The sequence below is a fragment of the Felis catus genome, chromosome E2 (genome assembly GCF_018350175.1).
Source record: "Felis catus isolate Fca126 chromosome E2, F.catus_Fca126_mat1.0, whole genome shotgun sequence".
NCBI lineage: Eukaryota > Metazoa > Chordata > Mammalia > Carnivora > Felidae > Felis > Felis catus.
Window position 1 is genome coordinate 9948249 of NC_058382.1, and position 24328 is coordinate 9972576.

At 47.0% G+C, this 24328-nt stretch overlaps 1 protein-coding gene across 3 annotated transcripts in view; it reads right to left on the reverse strand.

The window, feature by feature from the left end:
• Positions 1-6530: 6530 nt before the first annotated feature.
• SAE1 (SUMO1 activating enzyme subunit 1) overlaps positions 6531-24328 on the reverse strand; it is a 75967-nt gene continuing 58169 nt past the window's right edge. For 2 of the 3 annotated variants that reach the window (XM_019819296.3, XM_003997616.6), the window contains 3 exons: positions 23017-23161; positions 11811-11880; positions 6531-7576 (listed from right to left, as the gene is read on the reverse strand). In XM_019819296.3, the coding sequence (XP_019674855.1) occupies positions 7484-7576; positions 11811-11880; positions 23017-23161 (308 nt within the window). In that variant the 3' untranslated portion in view covers positions 6531-7483. The remainder of the gene's footprint in view (positions 7577-11810; positions 11881-23016; positions 23162-24328) is intronic. The other variant, XM_019819295.3, reaches the window with a different exon arrangement.

Consider the following 24328-nt stretch of genomic DNA (forward strand, 5'->3'; position numbering starts at 1 on the left):
GAGCCTAAGACGCGGCCTGGCATAAAAAGCCTGTAATTAATTAGCGGGGCTCCTACCGCTATCTTCCTGAAAACGGGCAACTGGCCAAATGCTTTCCCTACGCCCTCTCCTACGCGACTGGCCCAGACACAGGTTGTGCTTCGGGGAGTCCTCACCCGTAAAGGGGAAATTCAGGGGAAATGGTCCTTCTTCCTGAAAGACCGGGGTAAGGTAACCGGGATCCATCACTTTGGACAGGGATTTGGCAACAGCTCGTCAAGCAAAGGATGCACATAATCTATGCCAGCAATCGCCTTCTCGGGTGTCCTCCCTTAGCAGTGGACGCGCACAAGTGTCCATGTGTTGGCCAACCATCCGACACAGTATCCGACAGCAGTTGAAAGGGTCTCAAGCCGTGCAACAGGACAGCACTTAGCCGGAATGAACTAGAACACTGCAAACGACAAATGATGGCGAGGAAAGCAAGTGGCAAAATGGTGGTGGGTACTTGGGTGCGTCTTCTTCTCCAGATGGTCCCTTGTGCTTAAATGCCTGTGCACAGAGCCGGAGGCCCCTGGCCGGGGGGTGGGGTGAGGGGGGGGTGGTGTTCACACCCAGCTGTGTGGCAGCCGATGCTTCCTGCCCCTGCAACCGACTCCTTCCTCTTTCCAGCAAGTTTGTGGAAATATTGATAGGGCCAAATTGGATCTATCGATTTATTTACTTTCCCTTTCCGTTCCTCTTTCCTCTCTCCTGTCTTCTGTTGGATTTATGAATGCTTTTTTGAATGCTTTGAGACTTCTCTCTTGGTACTTCAGCTTTTAGTACTGCTCTAGGGATTAAACACACATCCTTACCTCTTCTCGGTCTATTTAGGGTCAGCATTGAACCACTTCACTTACACGGTAGAGATGGCCACTGCGTAGGCCGCTGGTCCGTTCCACCCTTCCCACCATTTTGTAGCTCCAGCTTACATCTCCACGCATTACAGATTCCGCAAGGCAAGGCCAGAACTTTTGCTTGAACTTGAAGGACTTCCATTAACATTTTGTATAGTGTAGTTTTTGCCGGTGACAAGTTCTCTTTAGTCTCCGTTTATCTGAAAACGGCTGGTCTTCACTGGCTATAGATTCCTGGGGTTGACCGTTTCTTTGCCATACCTTGACGACGTTCCGATCTCTGGCCTCCCATTTCTGATGAGAAATCCAGGATCGCCTGAATCACAGTTCCCTTGATTGTAGTATGTTATTTTGGTAAGGCTGCTTTCAAGACTTTATTTAAAAGGTCTTTTGGGGGGGCGCCTGGGTGGCGCAGTCGGTTAAGCGTCCGACTTCAGCCAGGTCACGATCTTGCGGTCCGTGAGTTCGAGCCCCGCGTCGGGCTCTGGGCTGATGGCTCGGAGCCTGGAGCCTGTTTCCGATTCTGTGTCTCCCTCTCTCTCTGCCCCTCCCCCGTTCATGCTCTGTCTCTCTCTGTCCCAAAAATAAATAAACGTTGAAAAAATAAATAAATAAATAAATAAATAAAATAAAAGGTCTTTTCCTCTTTTTCAGACTGGATAATTCCTATGAACGTAGTTCCAGTGCATGAAATCGCTCAACCCCTTTCTGCTGTTAGGTCTACCAGTGAATTTTAAAAATTGCTGATACTGTATTTTCAGTGTTAGAACATCCATTTGGTTGTTTCCATTTTCTCTCTCTGTGGGGACTTCCTATTTTGCAACATTATACATGTATTTTTCTTTTACCTCAATGAGCATAATTGTAGCAATTGCTTTAAAGTCCTTGTCTGTTGATTCCAACTTTTTTAAAATTTCCTTAACATACGCTCCCGCTCCACGCCCAGTGTGGGGCTTGAACTCACAACCATGAGATCAAGAGTCATGTGCTCTGAGCCAGCGAAGCACCACCCCCCCCCCCCAACACTTGGGTTCTCTTGGTCATCTTGTCTTTTCCCTTGAAAATGAGTCACATTCCCCTCATTCTATGTATATTGGGTAATTCTGCCTTGTGTCCTGGATATTGTTACATTGTAGCCATTCTGGATTCTGTTATATTCCTCCAAAGGATGTGAGTGTTCTTGTCTTGGGGAGATCTGGAAATCCCAGACTCACACTGTTGTAGTTGCTGACAGTGTAAATCCAGTTTGCTTCAGTTATGCTGAGTTGGCCCCACACATCCATAGCCCAGTGGTCAGCAAGAGACTTGGGTTGAATTTATACATACAACTTGGGGTTTCCCTTCCCTGGCACCCTCCTTTCCGGTAGCTGTGGTTATTCGGGGTTCTGTCCTCTGCTTCTTCAGGCCAGTAAGATAGACGCTTTTCTACCTGAGTTTTAGCCGCCTGGCACAGTGCCAGGGGCCGCGGCCTGCCCTCAGTTAACACCGTAGGCAAACACACACACGCCAGAAAACTACTGTGGTGGGGGCTCTTGCTGCAACTTCCAACTGCCTCCCCCAAATCCACCTGCTTTTTAATCGCTATCCTGAGGTTTCCAGTAGTTTTGTTTTGGTTTTTGGTATTTTGTCTAGAATGTATAGTTATCTGCAGGGAGACGGTTGTTAGAAACCTAATGCATCATACCATAAGCAGAACTGTTTTTTTTTTTTTTTTAATGTTTACTTATTTTGAGAGAGAGAGAGAGAGAGAGAGAGAGAGAGAGAGAGAGAGAGAGAGAGAGGAGAGAAAGAGCAAGCAGGAGAGGGGCAGAGGGAGACAGAGAATCCCAAGCAGGCTGCCACTGTCAATGCAAAGCCTGATTCAGGGCTCGAGCCTACGAACTGCGGTATCATGACCTAAGCCGAAATCAAGAGTCGGATGCTTAACTGAGCCACCCAGGTGCCCTTGTATTTTCTTTTTAATAGACCTTAGTTATCATTTTTTAGGACTGGAAGTGGGGAATCCTAACTCTCCAGGTTAGATGGAGAGTCAGGGGTCCAGGGACAAAGTCAGAGAAGGCCAGACTTTATTAGCAAAGTCCAAAGCTCTCTTAGGAACACAAAAGGCGGCTCACTTGTTCCAGAGGGAATGGAAACACCTAAAGTCACCTCTGTGGCCTTTTCTCTCAGAACCAAGGTGCTGAAGTCCTGCAACTTGGCAGAGTTGAGACTCGGAGCACCTGGCGAATGAGGTCCAGGACTGAACCTTTGCCACTGGCGAGCTGTGCCCCCTCTAGCAAGCTAATACCCAACTTGAACTGGTGCTCCCCACCCAGCTCCAGTAATCCCACCCTGCAATGGTGGCTTCTGGAAGGGACAGATTTACTTTTCATTGTTTATGGTGTTTTTTTCTTCCTTAAAAAGACTGCATGTCTTTGTAAACCTTTCAAGTTCTGCACTACGGGCCCAAATGATCTCTCCAAACAACAAATGACATGTAAAATGCTACCATGCTAGTCTTTTGGAAGGAATCAACATCCCAAATGCATTTATACACTCCCTGATGTCAGACTTTGGGAAGTCTTTCCCAAGTGTGTCCAAAGGAAACCAGCTCAATGTCACTCAACAGCAGACTGATTAAATAGCTTCTGGTTCAGTGTGGTTTTGGAACTCAGTGCACAATGCACTGACAAGGACCTCCAGGACATAGAGAAAGCAAGATGCAAGAAAAGCTAATTCTACATGTGCGTAACAGTAACTAACACAGAGCAATTTCCATTCAAAGAATGTATTCATTCAATTCCCACATATCAGGGGAATGTACTATTACCCCGTTTGACACATGGGGCAACAGAGTCACAAAATGGTCACTTGTCCAAGGTCACATAGCTACATGGTAGGGTCTGCATTTAAACCTACCAGTCTGATTTAAAAGAAAAAAAATAAAAAAAAAAAAGGGGGGGGTGCCTGGGTGGCTCAATCGATTACGCGTTCGACTTCAGCTCAGGTCACGATCTTGGAGGTTTGTGGGTTTGAGCCCCACATCAGGCTCTGTGCTGACAGTTCAGAACCTGGAGCCTGCTTTGGATTCTGTGCCTCCCTTTCTCCCTCCGCCCCTCCCTCACTTGTGTGTGCTCGTTCTCAAAAATAAACATTAAAAAATTTAAACCTGCCAATCTGGAAGGATTCACTCTCCAAGGCTGCCAAGGGTGACCTCTGGGAGGCAGATATGAAAAAATACCCGAGTTTGGCAGTGGGCAAGGGAGCGGGGGCAACGACAACTTTTCACCCCTATGTATGTGTGTTGCTTGAATGTTTTACTACAAACTTAAAAACAAAACCTACCTGTCCTTCTGGATCGAGCTGAAGGCCCTCCCTCAACTCCGGGCCTGCCTGACGGGTTTCAGAGGTGACCACTAGGTCTCAGGACCTCGTGAAGGCAAAACCTGAGTCAGTGACAAGCAGCGGTGCAACTAGATGGTGTCTACTAAGTGTCCTGCATAGCAGCCTCCCCGTCAGCTAACATTCTGGCCCTTACTTGGGGGAGGCTGTGACCTCATCTGCAGTATGGGCGTCCACCCCCGCGGGGTTCCTGTGAGGATCACTTTAGCTAAAGTACAAGTGCTGTTAAGGGCAGGAGGCAGTCAGCGTGGGGAGGTTAGCTATCAGTAGGCTCTTCTGACCTGCCAACCGCGACCTAAGCCTCCATTTCTCCATCTGAAAAGGGCAAACTGGACATACCTCAACAGACAGACACATTTGGATTTACCAAAAAAAAAAAAAAAAAAAAAAAATTGCCAGAAACTGACAAAAGGGGTCTGCACTGCAAAGGGAAACCACAGAATGTAGGGCTCTGATGGGACCGAGAGCTTTTTTTATTGTTGTACTTTTTTACCTTTGCATGTGTTACTTTTCTGAGTAGCACCTGTTCCACTAGAATGTTCTGAGGCTTCGACACATTAAGCACTTAACAGAGTTTGGCTACTACACATACCACAAACAACAGAAGTGGGGTGTGGAGTGGAGAAACCTGGCAGGCCCGAAGTCAGCCCACTTCCTTTCGTTTGGCAACTCTAGCATCCCAAAAGTATTTGTTACCTTTACAGATTAAAAAAAATTTTTTTAAGTTGATTTATTTTGAGCGGGGGAGGAGCAGAGAGAGACAGGGAGAGAGAATCCCCAGCAGGCTCTGCGCTGTCAGCGCAAAGCCCGATGCAGGGCTCGAACTCCTGAACGGTGAGATCACGACTTGACTCAAGATCAAGAGTTGGACGCTCAACTGACAGAACCACCAGGGCGCCCCTACCTCTTACAGATTAGATCCTCCTTCCCAAGTAGGCTAGAAATCTCCCGGAGGGATTAGAAACCACAGGATAATCATCGTGCTCTTCCTGGAGACTTGGGGAAATCCATTTTTATGGTAATACTATCATGTAATATGGGAGAATATGAAATGTGAAGATACGAGAATAAAGACGTTCCTCGCCTGAGGCTGGCAGCTTCCAGCACCACCCCTAGATTCCCGAGGGGTCCATTCTGGATGACTCAATTTCTGCCACAAGGGGTACAGAGGTGAAGTTTGAAACGCGTCAGAAAAGATTCTAGGATGACAGTTTTGTTTTTATCCATCCAGACCCACCTGCTCCCCCTTGTGACCAAGGCCCCACATTACCAAGCTCAAAATTTCAAAGAAAGGGGATTTTCACACACTGATAATTGGTGCCCCTGATTTGACACTGACAGGGTGCAGAAAGGGGCCCCTCCAGAAACACAGCCCTAGCCCCCCCTAGGGAAGGGCAGAGGTGACCAGGAGAGTCGGGGAATTGAGTTCCCCCTCCCGGGGAGACCATTTTTTTGTTCTCTCACTGTAGCAGGACGCAAATACGAAAGGAGCTGCTGATCTGATTTGTTCAAACGGGCCAGACTCACACCTCACACACTCCTACGTTAAGGGAGAAACCAAGGAGGGTGACGAGAAGTGGAACATACTCAGGCTGCCGAGTCAAGACAAAGCCGGTGTCTGAACCAACGAAAGCTCTGACCTCTACCAGCTGTGGGACTTGAGGCACATTACTGAAGTGTCACGGAACTTTAAAACGAAGCTGGGGCGCCTGGGTGGCTCAGTAGGTTAAGTATCCAACTCTTGTTCTCAGCTTAGGCCATGAACTCATGGTTCGTGAGTTCGAGCCCCGCATCAAGGCTCTGTGGTGACAGCACAAGGTCTGCTTGGGATTCTCTCTCCTCTCTTTGCTGCTCCCCCCTTGTCTCTCTCAAAATCAACTTTGAAAAATAAAATAAAACGAAGCTATTGTGACTGTGAGTCTGCACAGTGCCTGGTACACAGAGAATCTAAACAGAAGGCAGCCTCAGTATCACCTCTTTTACTTCTTTCTTCTTTTCCCGTTAAATATAATTCTTGTCACTGAGACCAACCACTATGGACCTGAATTATTCAAGAGACAGGTGGAACCAGAAGCTTCTATGCACTCTAGAATTTGAACAATCTAATTCTTGATGCATTACCCAGTAAAACAGTGGCAGGAATGGTGATGGAGGGGAGGAATCTCTGAGTCACATTGAAGCATCCAGTAAGATTTCTTCAGGTTAAAAAAAGCAATTGGTAGGATCACTTCCTGTCACAGGAAAATGTTTATAATGTGGAAGAAAAACAAATCCTAAAGCAAATAACTTTATTTCTATCATTCCTTTTTAAGGAACCAAGGAAATATAGAAAATATAAAAAAACACACAAACAGCTGCAATTCAGGGGGGAAAGGAAGGACTGACGGGGCCCTCGAAAGCAACAGCCTCCAGGATGGTCTGAGCTGCATCGGGGATGGGGGCTCCAAGAGGACGGGCTCTCACATCCTAGCTTGGACCCCAGTAAATCAGAATCCCCAGGAGCTGGGACCCCGGCACCTGCCTTTTTAATACAAGTTTTCCCATTAATATTCACTTTGCAAGGTCTCGCCCTAATGCCCGAGGGAACTTTGGTAACATTTCCTCTCTTCCAAAATCCAGGCTGAAACCCAACTAATCCTGAACTAAAGCTCCAGAACAGCACACCAGATGGCACCTGTTGTTTTTCGGGATCTCCGACTCTGGAGGAAATACATCCCGCCTGCCACGTCGTTTCCGCTCTAGGGCACCTGTCTGCATTTGGGACTGTGGCTCCACTAGTGTTTCACGGGGCCCGGCCTTACTCCCCACCTGGAGTCATCGTCTTCTTCTCTGTATGACATCAGGCGGGGAGTAAGTCCAAGAAGGTGGTGAGAGGATCCTAAGCGATGAGGCGTGCTGGTTCTGGGCGGGCATCTCCCGCGGTGCCCCAGAGGCCTGGCGACACCCAGACAGAGGGACGCATCACAGGGGGCTCTCTGGCGATGCCCAGTGAACAGCCCTGGACGGTGCCGGGACGGGGGCGGCCAGTCCCTACGCCCCGCATTTCGCAGCTGCTGGCGCTTGCAAGTCGCGTGTCTGCACAACCTCACTGCTCCCAGGAGATGGTCTGGACCGGTCCGAAGACTTCAGCTCTTCCCTCACCTGGAGCCGCCTTCGTGGGGGGAGGGGACGGGAAGGCGCGGGCAGGCTGCAGGCCAGCGTCGCCGGGGCCGCCAGATCTCGGTTCACTTGGGGCCAAGGCACTCCACAATCCCATTCCCCTTCATGCCGTCAAAAAAGAAGAAGTTGTTGTGAGGAGGGTCCCTTTGAGACAGGGCCTGGGGAGAAAAACAAGAAGAGGGCTCAGCTCAGATGCTTTCAAACGGATAACAGGGCGAGAAAAAGAAAAAAACCTCAAGCACTAAGATCTTCTAAAACTGCGCAGTTTGGGCACTGGCTCTCAAAGGAGGTGGATTTTGCTTCCCGGGGGCTAACGGGCCATGTCTGAAACATTACTGTGCCTGCCAGGCTTCTGCTTTGTCCCTTACCAGTCGGGGGTCTCTGGACAAATCAGTTAGCCTCGCCGAACCCCGTTTTCCCATGTGAGATGAAAACACTACCTGTACCGTCCTAGGCTTAAAAGAGATGATGTACCTCAACTGCCTGAAAGTACACTCCACGTGCAGGAGCCTGCTGGCCATGGGCAGCAGTAATTATTTATGACTGTCCAACTGAGAAAGGAGGCAGCTTGTCCCGACACGGTGCAGGCGGCAGCCGTCATCACCTGTGGGGCCACACACTGATGCGGAAGCGGCTCTCCTAGGAGGAGACACGTTTCCTGCGATCTTCTGCATGGTGGGCCGGGGCTAAGATCCAGAAAGGCTGGGAGGTACTATTTAGCCATGGAAATGGCGATTATTTTGCGAGGCTAACAGAAGTACACAGCACATTAAAAAAAATTTTTTTTTAATGTTTTATTTTTGAGAGCCAGAGCCAAAGCATGTGTAGGGGAGGGGCAGAGGGAGAGGGAGAGGGAGAGGGAGAGGGAGAGGGAGAGGGAGAGGGAGAGGGAGAGGGAGAGGGAGAGGGAGAGAGAATCCAAAGCAGGCTCCAGGCTCTGAGCCATCATCACAGAGCCCAACACGGGGCTCGAACCCACAAACCGTGAGATCATGACCTGAGCCAAAGTTGGAGGCTTAACCAACTGAGCCACCCAGGTGCCACACCCCCACAGCACCTTTAATATGTTTTTATTTACTTTTCAGAGAGAGAGAGAGAGAGAGCGAGCAAGCATGTGAGAGAGTGAGCACGAGCTGGGGAGAGACAGAGAGAGAGAGGGAGACATGGAATCCAAAGCAGGCTCCAGGCTCTGAGCTGTCAGTACGGAGCCTGACATGGGGCTCAAACTCGTGAATCGCAAGATCATCACCTGAGCCGAAGTCAGACGCTCAACCGACTGAGCCACCCAGGGGACCCCACAGCACCTTAAAGATGGGGCTAGCCCTCCTGAAATTACATGCTGAATCATGTGTACTAGAGGAAGGACTCATACATGTTGATGAGTTTTCTCAGAGGTTCTTAATCAAAAAGGACTGCCATTTAAAGACATGGACGTCCGACTTCAGCCAGGTCACGATCTCGCAGTCCGTGAGTTCGAGCCCCGCGTCAGGCTCTGGGCTGATGGCTCGGAGCCTGGAGCCTGTTTCCGATTCTGTGTCTCCCTCTCTCTCTGCCCCTCCCCTGTTCATGCTCTGTCTCTCTCTGTCCCAAAAATAAATAAAAAAACGTTGAAAAAAAAAAAAAAACTTTAAAGACACGGACGTCATCCAAGCAAAAACTTCTAGGCAGGAGCACCATGCCTGTCGTTCTTAAAGGACCTTTTTTACAAGGTTAGGAACACGCTCGAAATATCTTGAACTTCTCTCTGAACTGGGCACTAATCCCAATCTGTTCCTTCATCTGTAAAATGGGGATAATTCTACCTACTTCAAGTGGTTGTTCAACCATCCACGGAAACCACCTAGAGCATCCACCCCTGTGCCAGGTATCGTGCTAGGTACTGAGGATTCTGAAGCATGGTTAAGACAGAGGTTCGCTTCCCTGCGCACACACACAAAATGGCAAATCGACAGCACCTGCCTGGTATAGTTTTTGGTGAACATGAAACACGATCAAGCTTGCAATGCGTCTGGCCCGTAATAAATTCTCAAAAAGTGGGAGGTGCTATTATGAACAGGAGCCAGGGGGTCTCTCACCAAACTGTGAGGAGATCCCAGGCACTCAGCCGGGTGGAAGGGCCCAAGAGCCCACAGTTAGAAGTTCTAGACCCTAGAACTCAAGTTATAGGAGGTGATACAACGGGGCCGCCGCCATACTGCAGGCAGGGAGGCCTAGCAGGGACAGCGGGAGACAAAGGAAGGACGACTTACACCTAGCATGACAGGACAAGGGACATGGACGGAAGATGTAGTGTTTGGAATGATGGCAGGAAGGAAGAAAAGAAGAGGATTCCAAGGGAAGAGACTTACGTTTGCCCCCGCCTCCTAACATTTATTATTATGGGTGGTCAGATGGTCGTCAGGAGAGAAGGGGGAAGGTCTGCGGCCCTCAGATTGTGGAACCCTGGTGCCAACTGGCTGAAGGCAATACTGTGTTAAGTAAGGGTGGGGTGGCAGGGACAAGACACCAGGCCATGGGGTGAACACGGGGCAAAAGGTAAAGTGCTTCTCAAGCAAGATGGGGGTAGGAGGAGATTCCAAACACACCCAGCAACCAAGAATGCAGAGTACTCTGGCCGTCTGGGATAAACAGAAACAAGATGCGGGCGACAGCTGTCCCCAGCAGGCAGGAAGGAGGGGGCTGCATTAGAGGTTAGGACTGGGATGCAGGGAAGCCACTGCAAACAACGGGGTCAAGGCCAGCTGCCCCGACCCCTAATCTCCATCCCACGTGAAAAACCCAGGGAGCAGCTTCTCGGCGGGGGGTACAAAGTGTGGCCGAAGACACAGAGACGGTGTCCCGGGTCCATGCGGACAGCACCTGAAGCACAAGCGCTGAGCGGGGAGGGGCACAGACTCCAAGGCCAGACGGCCCGGGCTTGGACCCTGGTGCCACCATTCTCTGAGCCTCGGCTCCTCCTCTGTGCCTCAGGGGTCGCACCAGTTCCCACCTCCGAGGGTTGCTGTGAGGAAGAGATGAGCACATCCATGGGAAGAACGCGGTCCGAGTGAGGGTACAGGTGGGCCTTCGATACGCGCTGTTGCGGTGTTGTCACGGTAACAGGCTACGGAAACGCGTCTGTTCCCTTAGGATTCTTCCATCGCCGCCCTCCTTCCCGCCCAGTCTGTCTACAGGCAGCTTCCCAACCTCAGCGCGGGCTTCTGGGCAGCCCTACCAACCGACCGGGCGCACACACCACGATTCTCACGGCAGTCTGGGCTCACCAGAAGGCACGAGCGAGGCAAACGGCGCGGCCATCACATCCCTCTCTTCTCCCTCTACCTCCCTGGTGCTCGCCCTGCTCCCTAGGACACAAGAGGGTCTGAAGGAGAGAATTTGGTTCAGAGAGAAGGACCAGGAAAGAGAAGCAAGAGCCTTTAGAAGACGGTGGCAGGACCATCAGACTCAGTCAAATGTCTCCAGAGCAGACGTACTGACTTCAAGACAAAGTAGCGAGAGTGGGGTCTCCACATGCCTCTCCCGAGCTCCAAGATGACGTGTGAATGGGCTCGGAAAATCATTTAACGAGGCACGACTCCACTCCAAGAACAAAAAGGACAAATCATCACCGCCAATCTACTGAAGCAGTCAAGGACGTACAAAAGGCAAAGTGAACATCTTTGGGCAAGTATCTAAGTCCCAAAGAAAGCATTTGGGAATATGCTAGAATTCTGACAACCCAAATGTTCCAGAAGAGACTCAAAACGTTGTGCTAGTTACCAGTTACGGGACCCCCAGTTGACTTCCCTTCTGAGAGGGACGATGCCATCAAACCTAACGTGTTCACAGGTCACCCTCTGGAGAGCTCCATGGGGCTCCCAGCACCATGCACACGCTCCCCTGGTACCGAATGCCCCCTTCTGAGTAAACACCCATGGCGTGTGCATGAACAAGAAGCTCCGATGCCACGATCGAGGACAAAGAAACACTGCTTGAAGTAGAAGTTAAGGGCACAGGTCTTGGAGGCCCATCTCCGGGCCTCGATGTCCTCCCCTTACACGGAGATCATGACAGTACCATTTCACAGAGCTGTGAGAAGCAGAATACGTGACAAGGGTCAGAAGCACCACGTAAGCAATCAGTACAGTCAGGGGACAGTGGCAGGTACACCTGAAGAGACTATGCCCAGCTCCGGGCACAGCACAGAGCAGACACTCAAAGATCATTTGCTGAATGCTCATCGGGATGGGCGGGAGGATAAGGTAGAAAAGGGAAGAAAGGAAATAGGGCACGAAACAAGGATGAATGGGGTCAGAGAAACCAGGCAGTTCTCTAAGGCAGTCATGGTTCTTTTGGTTGGCACTCTGACAAGGTCACGGTGGACCAATGATCTGCTCCTCAGGGACTCTTTACCTTCACAATTTCCTGGGCCAGGATCCCTCCAACCACTGCACACACGGGGGCCATCTCAGAGAAGCAGTACCTACAAGAAAACACAAATAAAATGGAGCCCTGAGGAACAGAAAGGCTGGTAGGACATCTGGCAAAGGTCAGGAGTGGGCTTGCGAGAATGAAAACATCTCCTACCAGGAGGAGTCCATCCACACGGCAATGGTAATGCTGGCATCTAGGCGTGAAAATGAAATCTGGTCCAGGAGGTTAGCTGGGAAAGACCTCTGAACCTTGGCAGGCAGGAATTGTTTCACAACATTTTTTGTTTAAGTTAAAGGAAAGACTATATCTGTGCTTCCTAAAAATAAGGTCAACAAATATCAGATGTTTCGGTGCCCCGGTCACATTCTCGCAATTCTCCTCTTACCCACGACGGGCAGTGGGTCCTATATGCTATTCCCAGACAAATGTCAGGGAGAAGGCCTGTGTTAACATGCAGGAGGCATGGGAAATCTGGGGCCTGAAACTGAAGCATGGGGACAGAAAGTCTTCACTCCTCCTATAGATACCAACCCTTCTGGACAGGGATGGGGCATCCAGAAGACAAATTCTGGCCCATACTGTCACCTGCCCCTCCAAATCACAGGTCCTAGGCAGTAAAACACTTTTCTACCACCTCCCCAGAGGAAGTGTGCTCTGCCAGTTCTCAGCCCTGAACACAAAGGCATTTTTCTTTTATTTTTACTTTTTAAAAGTTTATTTATTTTGGGGCGCCTGGGTGGCGCAGTCGGTTAAGCGTCCGACTTCAACCAGGTCACGATCTCGCGGTCCGGGAGTTCGAGCCCCGCGTCGGGCTCTGGGCTGATGGCTCAGAGCCTGGAGCCTGTTTCCGATTCTGTGTCTCCCTCTCTCTGCCCTTCCCCTGTTCATGCTCTGTCTCTCTCTGTCCCAAAAATAAATAAACATTGTAAAAGTTTATTTATTTTGAGAGAGAGAGAGTTTGAGCGCGTGCGTGGGAGAGCCTAAGTGGGGGAGGGGCAGAGAGAGGGAGAAAGAGCATTCCAAGCAGGTTCTGAACTGTCAGCATGGAGCCCAATGCAGGGCTCAATCCCAAAACTGTGAGAGGCAAAATCAAGAGCCAGATGCTTAACCAACTGAGCCAGCCGGGTGCCCCACAAACGTATTTTTAAAATGAGCAAAGCAGAACACAGAGAAGTTAGGGGAGAGCTTCCCTAAGGACCCCACCACCAGGAGACTACCTCTAAACTTCCCAGTGTGGTACACACTCTTCCTGATTTTTCAAAGTGCACGTATGAAACACACATAATCAAAAACCCAAGTAATATTATTCACTCTGCTCTGTAATCTACTGACTGATACTTCTGTTCCACACGGCAACACACATCTTGGCACAGGTGTCCAAATAATTCCTTATGGCAAATTCCTAAATGTAGAATTTCTGGGTCCTGACACATTGTGCCAAAATGCCCTCCAGAAAGTCTCTGCCAATTCAACTCGTGCCTACTGTGTGTGAAGGTGCACATCTCCTCACGGCCTGGCCTGGCTGGGACTGGCATTCCCGTCTGTGCAGCCACAGCAGTACCTTTGACTCCAGATCATCAAGGTCCTTTACAGAGCTATAAAACATATAGAGAACGATACCACAGAAAAACTAGTCATCCATAATCCCACTACTCAAAGACAATCAAATGTGGAAATAGGTTTTCTTTAAAAAAAAAAAAAAAAAAAATTACACCTATACTCTGTGTGATACTGTACAATTTATTTATTTTTTTAGTGTTTGTTTATTATCGAGACAGAGCGAGACAGAGCATGAGCATGGGAGGGGCAGACAGAAGAGGAGACACAGAATCTGAAGCAGGCTCCAGGCTCTGAGCTGTCAGCACAGAGCCCGACACCGGGCTCGAACCCACCGAATGCGAGATCATGACCTGAGCCGAAGTCGGCCGCCCAACCGACTGAGCCACCCAATACTGTACAATTTAATATTTCCCCTTCTTCTCTTAAAAGTTTATCATCAGCAAAATGCTAGCAAACCTAACCAGCAACATGCAGAAAGGATTACACACCATGATTACATGGGACTCACAACCAGGAAAGCACGGTTGGTGTAACATCTGAAAAGTCAATCAATGTTAGTACTGCGTATTAACCGAATAAAGGGACCATAAACACACGACCATCTCAACTGACAGAGAGAAAAAAAAGCATGTGACAAAATCCAGCACCTCTTCGTGCTAAAAACATGCAACAAACTGGGAACAGAAGGAAGTTTCTTCAATCTGATCAAGGGCTATAAAAAATCCACAGCTAACATCATATTTAATGGTGAAAGACTGAAAGAAAATGTCTTCAGTCTGATCAAGGGCTTCTATGAAAAATCCACAGCTAACATCATACTTAATGGTGAAAGACTGAAAGCTTTCTTCCTAAGAATGTCTGCTCTTACCACTTCTATTTGACACTGTGCTAGAGGTTCCAGCCAAGGCAATTAAGGAAGGAAAAAGAGACACGACAGCCAGATTGGAAAGGAAGAAGTAATACATATTCATAGATAATATGATCTGCTATATAGAGAATACTAAGGTATCCAGAGAAAAACTATTTGAACTATTAAATTTATTCAATGAGGTTGCAAGACAGAAGATTAACATACAAAATGTATACTTCTATACATTAGCAATGAACATTCTGAAAATGAAATGAAGACTTTCATTTATAATACACCACCCAACAGTATTTTTTTTTCAAAACAATAGAATATTTAGGAATGACTTAACAGTAGTTGTGTAAAACTTATATTCTGAAGACTATAAAACATTGTTGAAAGACATAAAAGACCTAAATAAATGGAAAGATATCCCACGTTCAAGAATTGATACATTTGGGGCGCCAGGGTGGCTCAGTCGGTTGGACGTTTGACTTTGGCTCAGGTCACGGTTTTTGAGTTCGAGCCCCGTGTCGGGCTCTGTGCTGACAGCTCAGAGCCTGGAGCCTGCTTCAGATTCTGTGTCTCCTTCTCTCTGCCCCTCCCCTCCTCACACTGTCTGTCTCTCTCTCTCTCTCTCAAAAAGAAACAAACATTAAAAAAAAAACCTCAAAAAAAAATCAGAACGCTTAACATCATTAAGGGGCCGATGCTCCCCAAATTAATCTATATATTTGGCACAATCCCAATCTAGCTGCCTTTTCTGTAGAAATGGAAAAATGCATTCTAAAAATTAACATAGGAATGGAAGAGACCCAGAATAGCCAAAACAATCTTGAAAAAAAAAAAAGCTTTAGAACTCTCAATTTTGCAACTCACAACTACACAAGTATAGTCATTAAAATACTATGGTACTGGTATCTATATGGACAGACACATAGATCCACGAAGTACATGGGAGGATCCAGAAATAAAGATATACGTACATGGTCAATTGATTTTTGACAAGGGTGGTAACACCATTCAAAAGAGAAAGAAAAAGTCTTTTTACCAAACAATACTGGACAACTGGGTCTCCACATGCAAAAGAATTAAGCAGGACCCCTACCTCACACCATGCACAAAAGCAGACTCAAAAATGGCTCACAGACCTAAATGTAATAGCTAAAATCACAAAACATTTTTTTTTAAATTTTTTTTTCAACGTTTATTTATTTTTGGGACAGAGAGAGACAGAGCATGAGAGAGAGACAGAGCATGAACGGGGGAGGGGCAGAGAGAGAGGGAGACACAGAATCGGAAACAGGCTCCAGGCTCTGAGCCATCAGCCCAGAGCCTGACGCGGGGCTCGAACTCCCGGACCGCGAGATCGTGACCTGGCTGAAGTCGGACGCTTAACCGACTGCGCCACCCAGGCGCCCCTCACAAAACGTTTTTAATGTTTATTTATTTTGAGAGTGAGAGAGAAAGAGAATCCCAAGCAGTCACCCCTCTGTCAGCAGAGTCACATGCAGGGCTAGACCTCAAGAACCGTAAGATCATGCCCTGAGCCAAAATCAAGAGTTGGATGCTTAACTAATTGAGCCACCCAGGTGCCCCTAAAACTACAAGACTCTTAGAAGAAAGCAGAGGAATAAATCTTCACGACCTTGGATCAGGCAATGGTTTCTTAAACGGTATCATACCAAAAGCACACATAAAAAAAAGAAAAAACAGAATAATTGTATTTCATAAAAATTAAAAACTTATACTTCAAAGGATACTTTTCACTTCAAAGAGGATGAAAAGACAATCCACAGATTAGGAGAAAATTTTTGTGAATTATGTATCAGATAAAGGACTTGAATCCAAAGTGTACGGAGAACTATTATGATTAACAATAAAAAGATAAACCAATTAAAAAGTGGTCAAATGATGTGAACAGACATTTTGCTGAAGATCATACCCAAATGGCCAGTGAGCCCATGAAGAGATGCTCTACATAATTAGTCACTAAAGAAATGCAAATCAAAGCAACAGTGAGATAGGATTTATTGCCCACTAAGGCTAAATAACAGACAATAAATAACACTTGTTGGCAAGGATGTGGAGAAACTGGAACCCGCACAAAGTGCTGGTGGAATGGTAAAATGGTGTGGCTGCCGTGGAAGACAGTCTGGCAGGTCCTCAAAATGTTAAACAGAGAATTACCATATGAATCGTCAACTCCACTCTTAGGTACACACACCCAAGAGAGATAAAAACTTATGCTCACACAAAAACACATGAATGTTTATAGTGGCTTTAGTCGTTAATTGCCCAAAACTGGGAACAACCCAAATGTGCTTCATCTGGTGAACAAACTGGTGTATCCATACAGTGGACTACTGCTCAGCAATAAGAAATGAGTTATCGACTTCATATAACATGGATGAATTTCAAGTGCATTAAGTTAAGTCAAAGTGGCCAGACTCAAAAGGCTACATGAACTGAACAGATTCCATTTGTTACACTATTGGAAAGGCAGAACTGCAGGGATAGAGAACAGATCGCTGGGTGCAGGAAGGAAGGTGCTGCCCTGTTATCAAGACTCTACAAGAGAATTTTTACAGTAATGACACTTTTCTATATCTTGACTGTGGTGGTTACATAACTCTATACCTTTGTAAGAATTCATGGAACTTTTTTTTGTTCTTTAAGATTTTATTTTTACGGGGCGCCTGGGTGGCGCAGTCGGTTAGGCGTCCGACTTCAGCCAGGTCACGATCTCGCGGTCCGTGAGTTCGAGCCCCGCGTCAGGCTCTGGGCTGATGGCTCAGAGCCTGGAGCCTGTTTCCGATTCTGTGTCTCCCTCTCTCTCTGCCCCTCTCCCGTTCATGCTCTGTCTCTCTCTGTCCCAAAAATAAAATAAACGTTGAGAAAAAAAAAAATAAAAAATAAATAAATAAATAAAAAGATTTTATTTTTAAATCATCTCTATGCCCAACGTAGGGCTTGAACTTACAACCCTGAGATCAGGAATCGCATGCTCTGGGGCACCTGGGTGGCTCAGCTGGTTAAGCATCCAACTCTTGGTTTCGGCTCAGCTCAAGATTTCATGGTTCTTGAGTGTGAGCCCAGTGTCAGGCTCTGTGCTGACAGTGTGTAGACTGTGTGGGATTCTTTCCCCACCCACTGACCCCTTCCCTCCCCTGCAAAAAAAGGACCACGTGCTCTACTGACAGAGCCAGCCAGGAGCTCTGAGTTCCAAATTCACGGAACTTTATTTATTAAAAGTTTATTTATTTTGAGAGAGACAGCAACAGCACAAGAAAGGGAGGAGCAGGGAGACGGGGCGGGAGGGGGATGGCTCGGGGAGAGAAAGAGAGAGAGGAAGAAAGAAAGAATCCCAAGCAGGCTAAGCATCACCAGCGCAGAGCCTGACATGGGGCTCAAACTCACAAAACTGAGATCATCTCTGAGCCAGAATCAAGAGTCGGACTCATAACTGACTGAGCCACCCAGGCGTCCTATGAATTCATGGAACTTTAAAACAAAACACACACACACAACTCACATTACTATCTAACAAAAGATAAATTTTACTGTATATAAATTATTTAAAGATTTTTTTAAGTTTATTCATTGACATCATCTCTACACCTAACATGGGGCTCACACTCATGATCCTGAGATGAAGTCACATGCTCTTGTAAAAACACCATTGAGGAAACAAGTCTAAATAATAAAAATGAAACAAGAAAATACAAGCATCACGTCAAGAAACAATCAGAAGAACCCAGAATATGGGTGGCCTGGACTCCTTAAAAAAAAAAGTGTGGGGGGCCTGGTGCTTGGGTGGCTCAGTCAGTCAGGCGGCTGACTCTTGATCTGGAGTCACGTCACGAGCTCACGGTTCCTGAGATCAGGCCCCACCCATGTCCAGCTGCGCACTGGCAGTAGGGCCCTGCTTGGGATTCTCTCTCCCCCTCTCTCTCTACGAGAAATAAACAAACTTAAAAAAAAGGGGGGGGGGGATAAACTGTTCTAGATTAGGAATTGGAAAACTTTCTCTGTAATGTACTCGACAGTAAACTGTTTTGGCTTTATGTGCCATATGGTCCCTGTTTAAACTCTTCGAGTCTGCTGTCACAGAGCTGTAAAAACTACAAAAGCTACCACAGATAATACATAAATGAGGAGGTGTGGAATAAAACTTTATTTACAAAAACAGGTGGCAAGCACAGTTTGCCAACCCCTGAATTAAAAGAGACACAGAATTGAAAGCAACTGATGAACTTGGATGTGTCCTTAAGGATTCAGCTTAAGTATCATGTCATCAGTGTCTCCCCCCTCCCCGCGCCAAAGTAAAAGCAAATTATTAACGACTGAATCCAACTGAGTGGTCCGTTGGCATTCACCACTGGATGATTCTTTCCATTTTTCTGTATGCTTGACACTCTCTATAATAAACATCATTTCAACCTGCACACAGCACTGCATTGATCTGTGTCATTAACTCTTTAATGCCGTTCCAAGTTCTTTTTCTTTTAAATATGATAATGAATACCTTTTGTACATGAATTTTGCTCACATTATTTCTTGAAGGTATATTCTCAAGTAAATCAAGGAGAATTACTGGACCAAAGAGAGAACAGGATTCTTGATGCACATTTCCAAACTGCTTCCTAAAAAGGCTGCACTTTGGGGCACCTGGGTGGCTCAGTCAGTTAAGTGTCTGACTTTGGCTCAGGTCATGATGATCTCGCGGCTCATGACTTTGAGACCTGCATGGGACTCTGCTGTCAGCATGGAGCCCGCTTTGGATCCTCTGTCCCTCCCTCCCTTTCTCTGCCCCTCCTGTGTTGTTTCTCTCTCTCAAAATAAATAAACTTAAAAAAAAAAACAAAAAACAAAAACAAAAACCTTTTTAAACAGCGAAAGTTGAATTACATGCACAAATTATGAATGTTCATCATAAATGTTTGTAATACTGAGAAACTATAAACAGCCTGAATACCCACCAATAAACTAATGGTTATATAAACAACCATCTATCTATCAAACAATGAAACATGAAGTACAAGTGAGGCTAATGATCCATATTTTTGCCGCAAACAGGTTGAACACATGCTGGAAAAATAAGGCTATCATAAGGAAAGTGTGATCTCATTTTGCTATTTAAAAAGTGAAAAAAATAGGGGTGTTTGAGTGACTCAGTCGACTTAAGTGTCCAAATTCAGCTCAGGTCATGATCTTGGGGTTCATGAGTTCGAGGCCCACGTTGGGCTCTGTGCCGACAGTTTGGAGCCCGGAGCTGCTTCAGATTCTGTGTCTCCCTCTCTCTCTGCCCCTCCCTCACTCTCTCTCTCTCAAAAATAAATAGACATTAAAAATTTTTTGAAGGAAGGAAGGAAAAAGAGAGAGAGAAAGAAAGGAAGAAAGGAAAGAAGGAAGGAAGAAAGAAGGAAGGAAGGAAGGAAGGAAAAGAAAGAAAGAAAGAAAGAAAGAAAGAAAGAAAGAAAGAAAGAAAGAAAGAAAGAAAGAAAGAAAGAAAGAAAGAAAGAAAGAAAGAAAGAAATATAGGGTGCTTGGCTAGCTCAATCAGAAGAGCATACGACTCTTGATCTTGGGGTCTTGAGTTCGAGTCCCACACGGAGTGTAGAGATAGATCACTTAAATAAATAAAACTTAAACAAAAATTGAAAGGAGGGGTGCCTGGGTGGCGCAGTCGGTTGGGCGTCCGACTTCAGCCAGGTCAAGATCTCACGGTCCGTGAGTTCGAGCCCCGCGTCGGGCTCTGGGCTGATGGCTCAGAGCCTGGAGCCTGTTTCTGATTCTGTGTCTCCCTCTCTCTCTGCCCCTCCCCCGTTCATGCTCTGTCTCTCTCTGTCCCCCAAAAAATAAATAAACGTTGAAAAAAAAAATTTAAAAAAAAAATTGAAAGGAAAATTAGAATAAATAATACACGGAGAAGTCTGTGAGGTGAAACCCAAAACATTAACAGTGGCCACTTCTCAAGGGTGGGACTATGGGTGATCTTGTTCCTCCTTTCAATACTTCCTGGCAAAGGGCATCTGTTACTTTCATAATCAGAAAAGCAATACAGCTCTCCGAAAGAGAATAAATAACAAAGGACAGTGTTAGAAATTGCAGAGATGAGGGCAATGGAGACTTGTGCACAGCTCTCTCAACTCAAGCGACTGCACCCTGCTCAGAGCTGGCAGAGGACAATTTGTGAGGGCAGCTCAGCTGCCAGGCGGCGGCTCATTTCCTCGCCAGCGTCTCTAGCCCATGTCAGGCCGTATCTCCATCTGCCTGCACACAGACACTCTTCAAGAGGCCACCGGACACCTCTTACTTAAAGGGCAACAGAGTGGGAGCGCCTGAGCACATGAGGACCTAGACAAGGGAAGGCAGTTTCTGCAAAGAGGGTGGGCAGGGAAAGAAAACACTCTGGAAAGAACACCAGCCAGCAGCCGGCTAGGCTGTGGCTTTTTCCTTCGGGAAGGCAAGGCCTGCAGTGCACAGGCAGACTGTTCTTTTTTCAGGCCGTTCTTCACTCAAGACGCCAAATTAGTCACTAAGCTGCATCCTCACAGCCCGGCACTCGGCGTCGGCCTTGCTTGGTGGCCCCGCGTGGCCCAGCCCCTCCTCCTGTAACAAGCACAGAGCAGACGCCACTTGCTTCTTACACACTGTTCTTCCTCCAACAGACGCATACCTGGCTGTTAGCAGGACACAGGGACCCCACCCAGCCCGCGGTGTCGTGAGCCCCTGACCACACAGGGCCACCTTACACAAGTGCCCCGGAGACTGCTGCCTCTTTTTGGCCGACGGCTTGGCAGGTGGTTCAAGGCCCACTGCTGGGCCTAAATTGGTTGGGCTTTGGTAGGGTCTAAATGAGGTTCCCGGCCAAAGTGAAGAAAGTCGGGACCAGGAAACGGAGGGACCCTGATATACTCTATTGTTGGAAAGAAATCAAGGTAGTACTGTGTTGTTACCAGAAATTAGCAGTGTGGAAGATCTAAGTGAGATTTTGGCTGGCTGCATACTAAAACCTCGGGCAAGGGGCACCTGGGTGGCTCAGTCAGTTGAGCATCCAACTTTGGCTCAGGTCATGACCTTAGGGTTTAGGAGTTCGAGTCCCACCTAGGGCTCTGTGCTGTCAGTGCAGAGCCTACTTTGGATCCTCTGTCCCCCTCTGTCTTTCTGCCCCTTTCCCACTCAACGTGCATGCATGCTCTCTCAAAAAACAAACATTAAAAAAATAAATTAAAAGTATGGGGTGCCTGGGTAGCTCAGCTGGTTAAGCGTCCGACTCTTGGTATTGGCCCAGGTCATGATCTTGCAGTTCCCGAGTTTGAGCCCCACACTGGGTTTTGTGCTGGCATTGCAGAGCCTGCTTGGGATTCTCTCTCTCCCCCTCTCTCTGCTCCTTACCCACTCTCTCACACACAGACTCTCTCTCAAAATAAATAAACTATAAAAAATTAAAGTAAAAAATTAAAAATAACACCATGGGCAAGTGACTGCATCTTTCTGAGCCTTAGTTTCTTCATTTAACTAATGGGAAAATAAAAATAATAACGCACACTTCAAGCGATTATTGTGACAATTACATGTAGCTGTACAGGTAGGTAAAACACAGAAAATCTTCAATACGTGGTGCTATTGTCATTAGCTGTTGAGCTTTAATTCAGCTTTTCCTCCCCTAAATAATGGGTCGTTGCGAAGGGAGACCATGTACATAAGACAACTACCACAATGCCCGGTACATAACAGCTGCTAAATTAAATAAACCCAATACAGCCACCATAGCTAGTGGTATAAGCTGGAGGCATTTTGGGCACCCTGAAGAGACGCTGAAAGAATGACAGTGAGATGGTCCCAGAACTGCCTGGGAAGGGGACCCAGACCTAGTCGCCCTCTGGACCTCTCCAAGCAAACCCTAAACCTGCTGAGTATCAGAGTAAAAGACTGGTCGTCTAGGGCGAAAGCATCCCAGGGCCCAAGGGTGAGGTGCTAGGACTGTAGATGTCTTTGCTGCTGGGGGTATGGACTGATAAGCTACCAGTGGAGAATAATGGGGTACTAGCCACCAAATGATAAATTACAATCTTCTGACCCAGCCACTGCCTTTCCAGTAACAGATCCTGCAGTTACACCTGCACACGTACAAAACGCGACTCACAAGGTCATACACTACGGCATTATGTGATAGCAAAAGCCTGGTCACAACTTGAGTCGGTAGGGGATGAGTTCAATAAACTATAGTGCTCCCATGTTGAAATACCATAGAGCTGCAGAAACAAGGGAGGGAACTACGTACTGATCTGGAAACTTCCCCAAAAGATGATATAAAGAGAAAGGTATAGAGTAATGTATATAGATTTTTTTTTCAATGTTTATTTTTGAGAGAGGAAGAGAGAGAGGGAGAGGGAGAGAGAGAGAGAAAGAAAAAGAGAGAGAGAGAGAGAAATAGAATATGAGCGGGGAAGGGGCAGAGAGAGAGGAAGACATAGAATTTGAAGCAGGCTCCAGGCTCTGAGCTGTTGGCAGAGTATATATAGAGAGTATATATATAGTGTATCTAGATTTTCTATTGCCTTGAGTTTTCAGCCACGTGAATCTAAAGTATCTATGACAAAAGACAACCTGCACCTCTCTTACCAGAGGTCAATGGGAGCAGGCAGAATACAGCAAAGGAGGCTCTCCTCAGGGCTTTTGGTCTTAATAAAGGATCTCCCCAAATGAAGCTTGTACTGAAAGCAGGCAGTTCTCGATACAGGCTAACCTGTGGGAAACATGAAGACTAACCTGACGAAATCTTCAGGAAGCAGGTCAGGACTAACACCCAGGGAGTCAAGCACATCGTTTCGTATCTGGAGCAACAACTCAGAATCTTCCCCAAAGGTATCAGAACTAGGATCTCTTCCTTTATCTGTGCGGAACTTCAGGAGCACTGGAAAGACAAAAAAGGCAGCTTAGAAACAGGTCTTTTCATAACAAATGCTTACAGATGCTGAGAACGAAAACACAGAAAATGGTACATTAATTAAAATGTGGGCCAAGTAAGGGGCGCCTGGCTGGCTGAGTCGGAAGAACGTGCAACTTTTGATCTCAGGGTTGTGAGTTCAAGCCCCACGTGGGGTACAGAGATTACTTAAATAAATACAACTTAATTTTGTTAAATTAAAAAACAATTTTTTTTAAATTTGTATTTTTGAGAGCGATAAATACAGAGTACGAGTGGGGGAGGCACACAGAAAGAGGGAGACACAGAATCCGAAGTAGGCTCCAACTCTGAGCTGTCAGCACAGAGCCCGACGTGGGGGTTGAACTCATGGACTGCAAGTTCATGACCCTGAGCTGAAGTCGGACGCTTAACTGACTGAGCCACCCAGGTGCCCCTGTTAATATATTTTAAAAATGTTTTTTATTATTTATTTTGAGAGAGAGTGTAAGTAGGGGAGGGGCACAGAGAGGGAAGAGAGAGAATCCCAAGCAGGTTCTGCATTGTCACCTGAGAGCCTGATGTGGGGCTCGACTTCCCAATCGTAACCTGAGCTGAAATCAAGTCAGACGCTTAACCAACTGAGCCACCCAGGCGCCCCTAAATAAAACTTACTAAAAAAAAAAAAAAAAAAAAAAAAAAAAGCGGGCCAAGTGAAAGGTAACATACTTTTAATTTATTCACAAACATAGCCAGAAAGGCAATCGATAATTTTAAAAATGACTAAAATTACTGTGACGGGTGCCAAAATAAGGTAACAGAGGATCCGACGTCCTCGGTAGGGTGGCATCAGTTAAGGCCTCCCTGAGGAAGCAGTTACTGAGTCGAGTGTATGTGAGTCTGGGGGGCGGGGAAGCAGAGGAGAAGCTTCAAGCAGAGGGAAAAGACCCTATTATGCCCCAGAAGACAGGTCAGGGGTGGGAGGCATCATTCTAGGCATCAGTTCAAAGGGCTGCTTCAACCAGAAAGGCCAGCCAAATGCTCAGACTCATCAGACAGCCAGGTCATTACAAACAAAACCTCCCTCGTGTGTCAACCTCCAGAACGAAGGTTTAATTTCGCTTGTGAAGCAGAGGAAAGGTTCAGATGACGGCAGCAAATCAGAGCTCCTGCATA